The 8,866-nt window shown below is 45.4% G+C and overlaps 1 protein-coding gene across 1 annotated transcript in view; it reads left to right on the top strand.

Annotated features, from left to right (window-relative positions):
* Positions 1 to 864: 864 nt before the first annotated feature.
* CACNA2D2 (calcium voltage-gated channel auxiliary subunit alpha2delta 2) overlaps positions 865 to 8,866 on the top strand; it is a 525,358-nt gene continuing 517,356 nt past the window's right edge. The window contains exon 1 of the mRNA XM_060271531.2: positions 865 to 1,447. Coding sequence (XP_060127514.1) covers positions 1,323 to 1,447 — 125 coding nt within the window. The 5' untranslated portion in view covers positions 865 to 1,322. The remainder of the gene's footprint in view (positions 1,448 to 8,866) is intronic.

Below are 8,866 nucleotides of genomic sequence, written 5' to 3'. Positions count from 1 at the left end.
CAAACCAAACTCTAGGCTTCACGAATCTCCTCTAATTCTAAATTTGGTGAGGGTTTTCCAAACTCAGTTTAATAGAAAGCACTCCTAAAATGGGTTAGCTCCGACGAATTGCCGAGGTGTACCTTCTCAGGGATCGGCCTCAAATTATGTACGTACATAATTTCTCCTGTCCCCCACTCCCCCGGCAATTTAATTTCCTATAATACCGTAGTAGCCTAGAGCAACTCGCAGCTGACGAGTCAGTTTGAATGGCAGGTATTAACTTTCATGGGCCAAAACAGGAGTGGATGTATTCCTGGGGTAGCTGCGCTACCTGCATTAAGGGGGGGGGGGTAGAGCTGGGCGCAGATTCAAGCGCAGTGACCTGCATTAAACTGCCTACACACCGAGATAGTTTGCCAGGCTGGGATAACTGGTACGCACCAGTTGGAGAAGGGGGGGGCGCTGCTGCTGGTGGTGGGGCGGCCGAGGGGGGGGGGGCAGAAATCCTCTTCGCTAGTAGCACTTGCGGGATCAAGTTTAACAGGAGGACCCGGCCAATGCGGCTGCACCGACTGCCTCGCGAGCCGGGCGGCGGCACGTGCCCTGGCGGCCAAGGCACGCGAGCGCGCCAGCCCCCTGCTGCCACGAGCAGGCGAGGACGATTGCGTGACGCTTGGCAGGGGGGCGCCGCGCGCGCAGCAGCTAGGGCCGCCTGGGCCCAGCGAAAGGTCCAGAGGATGAGAGGACGCTGGTTCGCCAGCCGCCGGCTGTCTCGGGAGCATGCGCCGTGGTGGCTGCCGAGGATGGAGAGCGTTCCGAAGCGAGGGGAGGGCGGCGGGAAGAGAGGGATGCGGAGAGGAGGGGGAGGAGGAGGAGGGATGCGAGGGGAGGAGGCTGGGCAGGTTGGCCGCCTATTTGAGGGAAAGTAGCAGTTTGTATTCGCTCAGGGTTTGCCACAACGGAGCCGAGCCCGCCGCGTGAGGGCCGGAGCGAGCAGCAGCAGCAGCAGCCACCTCCGCCGCCACCCTCCTGGCTGGCTGTGTAGCCGCGCTATCCCGAGCCTTCCTCCCGAGAGCTGCCCCGCTCGTGGCATTTGAGTGTGGGGACGGAGGGCAGGAAGGAGGCTGCGGCCGCCACCACTTGCTTGTAGCTGACTGACTGACTGGACTCTTGCGCCTCTCTGGAGTAGCCGGAGGAGATTCAGCGGCGCCGGTCCCTCAAGAAGCCCCCTCGCAGCAGGTTCCCAGCCCGAGCGGGGAGGGTGTCTTTGGCAGCCCAGCGCCACCGCCGCCGGGGAGAGGGTGAAGAGTTGGTGCCGCCGCTGAATTTTTAATGGAAAAATGGCGTTCTCCGCTCAGACCTGCGGCGCATCTTGCATCGTCCCGGCTCTGTGCAGCCAAATAATCCTGTGCCTCGTCCTCTCGGCTCCCGCCGCGGATGGCTACAGCTTCCCCCAGCAGTACACGTAAGTGAGAGCCCCTCACCCATGGAAGCTGCCAGAGCAGGCAGGCGGGCAGGCAGGCACCTGGCAGCCGTAGCAGCAGCCTCCGCCGCGGGCGAGTGCAGCCTCTGGCTGGCTGGCGGGCGCTCGCCTCGCAACTTGATTCGGATTGCGTGCTGGGGGGTGACTGCTCTGGCACTTGTCCCACTCCAAATACCTGCAGCGATACTACTTCAGTTGTTCTTGGGTTTTTCTTTTAGGTTTATTTGTTTATTAAAGAAATAGTACAGCCGATCTGCATTGCCCAGGGCTACGCAGATGTCGAGGGGACGTTTTGGGCGTCCCGTTTTAGTTGGGGCGGATGGGAGAAGTTGGCCAGCGCACAGGTTCTCTCTTCCCCCGACTCCCGCTCGCCCAGACGCTTAGGCACAAATCAAGCGCTGTTCCGGATCCTAGCCAACTACCCCTTCCGAAGTGGCGGGGTGAAGTGTACCATATATCTATGTGTTCTAAAATTCCCGACCGAGATAACGCCTATCGTCCTTTATCATTTTTTAACAATACCTAAGAAACCTTTTCCTTGAGTGCTGAAGAAGGACTTAAGCAACTGTAAACAAGCAAAAGACCAACAGGACAATATATTAGTGTTAACACTTCGCTGGAGAACTGTTAATATGTGCAAAGTTTCGAAATATCACACGAAGTAGTGAGGAACATATTTAGTTGTGCTCCATTGTTTACACCTATATCTGTGTTTGAAATAGCTACGACTTCAGTACAAATGTTGGCAGCAGCAAATTTCTATTTTTAAACTCCTCTTTGCTGTGGCTTCATCAGTGTCTGCACCCCCCCCAACACTTCTTTATATAAAATTGTTGGCATGAGGGTCCTAACATAATCTTCTTAGGAGTGGAATGAAGGTTGCTGAAGTTCTTAAGGTTTTTGGTTTCTAAGTGGGATTTTTTTTAATAAAAAAAGAAAAGAAAAATACATATTGAAATTTAAATTTGAGTCATGGAAGAAACAGATGTCTTTCATGGCTTACAGGTGCACCCACACAAACTCTCCAGCCCAGGTATATATAGTGGAGTTTTAAATGACTAATGTATTGATAGTTGCATTGCATGCAGCATCTATGGCTCTATTGTTGTTGTTGTTATGCCTGAACTGAGACAAATTGATTCCAGTCTGCTGAGACCAAAGATTGGAAAGCATCCTAATATGAGATTGGGAGGTGAGAGGCAACATATCAAATGTCTTTCAGTAGCAAATGGTTTGCAGCTGAGGAGATTGCCACATTCATTGAAAGCCTCTTCTCCTAGACATTTCTGATCATGGTAGCTGCATGAAATGCAGCATTTTGAGGCGCAAAACATCACTGTTCTTGGGGCTTGGAAGTTGTCAGTGTGTCCATTTGTCACCTGCTTCTTTCAGCCAAAAAATGTTTACATGACACAAATCAATAATGGTCACATTGACCTTAACATCCCATTGGTATTTTGGGTACAATAGTTTAGACTGAATCCTTCAGAGGGCTTCAATTATAATAAATTGGTACAACTATGATAACATATTTTAGCAATATTACTTGGAAATATATTTTTAATGTGTGTGACCTGCTGAAGGACATACTTGGCATTGAATGCTTGCTTAAAGACCCATGTAAAGATGCAATGTGGGTTCTTTTCTTAGTGAAACACTTTTTAGCCCTTATTTTCAATCATGGCTTGCTACAATGGTTTGCAGACCCTAATGGCGCCCTCCCCACCTTTTAAGTTTCCTGTATTATTTCTTTGCCCACCACAACACTCTCTCTCTCTCTCTCTCTCTCTCTCTCTCTCTCTCTCTCTCTCTCTCTCTCTCTCTCTCTCTCTCTTCCCCCCTCCCTCTCCTCTGGAGGTTCCATGTTACATTCCTTCTTTCCTTTGGAGCTGAGCCTCCACACACTACTGACCCCTGAGACTTAGCGGCAGGGCTCCCTTTCTGTCACTTTCCCTGCCAAACATGCATACAAATTCCACTGGGATATAAAGTTCAGAGAGGTTTCTGCCTGGAGTGAGGGAGACAAAACACTTGTTCATTGCTAAATGTTTAGGGTTTGAACTTGCAGCCTTCCTGTTTGAATGAGTAGCCCTTACTCATGCAAGGAGTCTCTTTAGAAACAATCAGTTTCCCCTCTCTGTGTGAATGATCACTAAAACAGCCCAACCTCTCAATCATTCTGTGTCAGTGTTTTCCCAGAAAATGAATTCTAAACATAACACGGCTAATTAAAAATGAATTACTTTGTTGTACTTATACAAGTTGTAGTTCCTATTCAGATTTTTATAACTTAATATAGTTTATAAATAACTTTCTCATACACAAGAAGTTAGAATTATTGCAAGATCTGTTCTCAACCTTTAGCATGAATTAATTATTGGGGAAATGGGCATTGTGGTTCCAGTACGCACGTACTTCACCTAGGAGTAAAACCCATTGAGCTCATCAGGACTCATTTCTGAATAGACATACATTGAACTGAATGATACAATATGTGTTTCCTTATCTGCTCTCCTTTAGCAGTGTCAGTTGTAGAAGTCACTGACTGTCAGCTGTACTATACAGTCATTCATTTTTGCCAAGTAAGAATACTCAAGCAATTTATAACTATTTTAGACAGGGGGAAGCGGGATTTATCCAGACTGTGCAGTATAACATGAGGCCATATATGTTTTGGGGGAGCTATGTTAGCTGATATTACAAATCAAAACAAATAAGCAGATTTTAATTTGGTGTTTGGATGTTCCTTAAAAACCTCTCTCCTTGTATCTACAAACCTCATTGTAATGGCCCTTGAAATATTTTTTTTTTTAAAAAAATCTGCATTGATAAAACAGGTCAAATTTTGCAGAGATTCTTGGTCTTCTGAGTATAAGGTAATTTTTAATTTTGTACATTGCTCTATCTGTGTGTAAATATCAGTTGATAATGAAGATTATGGGGTTAAGCCAAAGGCCTTGTGGAAAAGGTGGGTTTTGAAGAGAGGTTTGAAGGAATATTTGAGGGGATATTGTATCATATCTGAGAATGATACTGAGCTTTTAAAATTAGAAACCCTCTTAACTTTTAGAGATTGTTCCTGCTGAATTACTACTTCTCTCTCTTTCTCTCTACACACGGATATATATATATATATATATATATATATATATATATATATATTCAAGTATAAGGGCTTAGCCTTCATAACTATTTCTAGAGCTGCCTCCCATTACAGCAGGCTGTCTTGCCTGCAGCATGCAGAATGATTAGAGTATTTGCACTTGGATTGCTGCGACTCAGATATGATTTAAACATTCACAGTGGTTTTGCATATCAGTTCCTAGTTCTGTCCCCTAGTAAACCTCTGGTGTTTCATATTATCTCTCTCTTCCTGGGTAGCATGGTTTTAATCATCTTATGCTGAGCTAAGGAAGGCTTGGCTCAGCCTGTTGTCTAACGTGGAATTTCTCATCGAGATTTAAAAAGCAAAATCCGAGATTGGAACAGGCCCATTCACTTGGGCATGTTGGGTGGTATGCACTTGATTGACAAGTTGCTTTTGGTGACTGGGTATGCCTGTGTACACAGATGGAATTAAGGGCTTTGCTCTTTGATGCTGATTCTTCTTTTAAATACTTTTCAGCATTGGCTAACTGGTACTAAATAGAAGCAGGATCTTGTGGAGACTGATGTGGAGTGAAAGAGGATCCTGTATAACAATTGATCACTTAAGAAGCTATTCTCATGTTTGAGTCCACATTTAACTTATACAAGACATTACTAGGAATTAAACTATGCGGGAGCAGTGCGTAGTAATCCAAATACAAATTCCAAAGCTGCAGTTATGTTGGTCTGTTTCAATCAAAACAACATAGATTCCTGTTGTACCTTAAAGGCTGACAAATATATTCAGACATAAGCTTTCATGGGTTAGAGCCCACTTCATCAGAGACAGAAAATATAAATTGTTATCAGCATTGTAACCTTTAAACAAGTTGTTTATCTTTTGTATTTGAAATAAATTTTACAAAGGCTGGAGAGCTATTTCTGATTAAGGAAAAGAATATGCTTTGTACCTACCGCTTTCTATAAATGTGAGATCTTTATTAGTTTATCCTATTGTCTGGCAGTATGGCTTGTTTATTTATTCCTACAGGATGCATAGTATTCTTTTTTTTAAAAAAAATGGCAGTTAGAAATGTGTGATGTTTTGTCTGATATTAGGCACCAGACATTTGAAAACAGGTGATATAATATAAACATGTAAAACAAAGATAACTGTGAGATCAGGATGCTGGACGAGGGCTCTTCTGATGTTCATTGACTACCTTCAAGACCCATTGAGAAATGTCCAGTCTTGCTGCTTTCAGCAAACAAGATGGTTAAGGGTCAAGCATATACTGTATGTACTTGGTCTAACTTCTCCATGCACTCTGTCTACATCTTCAGGACCAGCAGCCTGAAAGGGATCCATGAAAGCTTGATGAGACAGCACAATAGCACCATCTGTCTCCAATCTTGCTTCAAAAGTAGAATCCAAGTCTGAACTGATGCAAGTGATTTTACCTGCGAAAACTTTCAAAACAGCTAGCAAAACAGTCACAGTGGTTCATGAGTTGCTCTTTCACTTACCTGACTTTACCAGGTTGTAGAAAGTCTTTTACCACTGGAAAGGCTCCACTGGATGACACTGAGCAGATGTAATGGTGTCAGAGAAGTGAGATTTGGTAGCTGTCACCACTGCCAAAGAACAGATGATGATGATGATGATGATGATGATGATGATGATGATGATGATGATAAACTTATTTATATGCTGTCCATCTGACTGGGTTGCCCCAACCACTTTGGGCAAATCCCAACAAAATATTAAAAACACAATGAAACATCAAACATTAAAAACTTCACTATACAGATGTCTTCTAAAAGTTGTGTAGTTCTTTATCAACATGACACCTGATGGGAGGGTGTTCCACAGGAAAGGTGCTACTACCGAGAAGACCCTCGGTCTGGTTTCTTGTAACTTCACTTCTCAAAGTGAGGGAACCCCAAGAAAGCCCTCAGAGCTGGATCATGGTGTCTGGGAGACACTCCTTCAGATATACAGGGCTGAGGCAGTTTAGGGTTTTAAAGGTCAGCACCAACACTTTGAATTGTGCTCAGAAACATACTGGAAGTCAATGTAGATCCTTTAGGATTGGTGTTATATGGTCCTGGCAGCCACTCACAGCCACCAGTCTAGCTGCTGCATTCGGGATTAGTTGTAGTTTCCGAATCACCTTCAAAGGTAGTCCCATGTAGAGCATATTGCAGTAGTCCAAGCAGGAGATAACTACAGCATGTACCACTCTGGCGAGACAGTGCACAGGCAGGTAGGGTCTCAGCCATCATTCCAGGTGGAGCTGGTAGACAGCCGTCCTGGACACAGAATTAACCTGTGCCTCCATGGACAGCTGTGCCCTCAAATGACCCCAAGGATGCACACCTGGTCCTTTGGTGGCACAGTTACCCCATTCAGGACCAGGGAGTCTTCCACATCCGCCTGCCCTCTGTCCCCTAGAACATGCAGCTGCTGGGTGACATTGGGCTAGTCACACTTCTTTGAAGTCTCTCAGCCCCACTCACCTCACAGAGTGTTTGTTGTGAGGGAGGAAGGGAAAGGAGATTGTTAGCCGCTTTGAGACTCCTTCGGGTAGTGATAAAGCGGGATATCAAATCCAAACTCTTCTTCTTCATCCCCCAACACCACTTTCTGGACACCCCCAGGAGAAAGGAGTGGAACCACTGCATAACAGTGCCCCTAGGTCCCAAACCTCCAAATGGTCCTGAAGGATAAGATGGCAAATGTTATCAAAAGCTGCTGAGAGATCTAGCAGAACCAGGAAATAGCTTTTACCTCTATCCTTAGCAGGCCTTTTTTTCAGCTGGAACTCACCATTGCCATTATAAGAGAGCAAGGGGGCGTTCATGGTGAATCCTGGCACCTCTTTTTCTCGAAAAATAGCACTGGCCCTTAGCCTTCCAGAGATCATCGGCCAGTGTGGCCAAGGTGATTTCAGGCCCCTTCCGAGTGGAAGGGATCCAAATGGTCCACATCCTCCAGACCTGCCTGGAGTTGTTCAGCCACCCCTCACTCAATCAACTTGCCCAGGAATGGAAGACTGGGTAAAATTGGTCATAATGGCTGGGTCCAACCATGGTTTTTAAAGAAGCAGTTGAATGACAGCTTCACAGAGGGAAGCATTCACCACCCCACAGAGCCCATTGCCCAGGTCTGCCCAGCTCGCTTTTATGAGCCAGGATCAACAAGGATCAAGGAGACAGGTGGTTGGTTACACTTGTCCAAGCAGTCTGTCCACATCTTCAGAGGTAACAGGTTAAAATTTATCCCATACAAATTAACTAGACAGAGTTTTGACACTAGCCTGCCGAGGCCCTGCTACCACAGTCTTTCCAAATTTGAGTGATTTTTATCTGCAAAAGACAGGAGATTTTGGAATGCTTAGCAGACACTAATGGCAAAGGTGGTTCTGTTAAACTATGTACCACCTCAAAGTCTCCTGGAACTGTTTTCCACAGATGCAATAGGGGCTGGACAATGGACTAATAATCATTCCAACCTATATTCAGTAAGATATATCTCTAGTTTTCTGCCATTTATTTATTTACGGCAGTCATCTTCTATTTCATATCATTGCTCCAAGTTCCTTAGAATACCAAGGAGCCAGCTGAACTGTACAAGCAGGGAGCAGATGTTTAGGAGTCAATACCTGGGTAACTTCCTTATTCTAAAGGTCAACCAGAGTTATGACCAACAAACACGAAAAGGTCCCAAGGGGCATTCATATCCATAAGCCTCAAAGGCAAACTAATTTAGCAGGCCTCAACCCCTACAGCGGGTATCAGATGTCACCAACAGCCCAAATGTGATCTGCCCATGACATTGGAACTAATGAATGTCCCTCCCCATCCAGATCATCATAATTCTTATCTGAACAAAACAGCAAATCTAGTGTATGCTGAGCTAAGTGTGTTGGGCCAGATATAATTTGAGACAGGATCAGTAGTTGTGGGTCCCATGAAGACCCGAGTCCCTTCCAAGAGAAGCTGAAATACAGTGCTAGCATGTCAAGAACCCAACGCTAAACATAGGTACTTATATCTAGTGGACAGGGCACCTTGTCAGTGAGCTGGAAAATCCTATTGAACATAACATCCCCTCCCAATCAATGTTTATACTGCTCCTGGAACCCTGATGAGCACAGCTAGGATGTGGAATTCTCACCCAGGATTAAATCCTGGACTGTGGTGATGATACCATTCAACCACCTAGCATTGAGGAGCAGCACATTAAGGCTTAACAAATTGCTTAGATGTCTTCCAGGAACTGTAGGTCTGGAGTAAGGATTGGGAGGAAGA

Source organism: Zootoca vivipara, chromosome 2, assembly GCF_965207765.1.
Source record: "Zootoca vivipara chromosome 2, rZooViv2.hap1.1, whole genome shotgun sequence".
Lineage (NCBI taxonomy): Eukaryota > Metazoa > Chordata > Lepidosauria > Squamata > Lacertidae > Zootoca > Zootoca vivipara.
The sequence above is the reverse complement of the archived record's forward strand: the minus strand, read 5'-3'. Positions and strand labels throughout refer to the sequence as shown.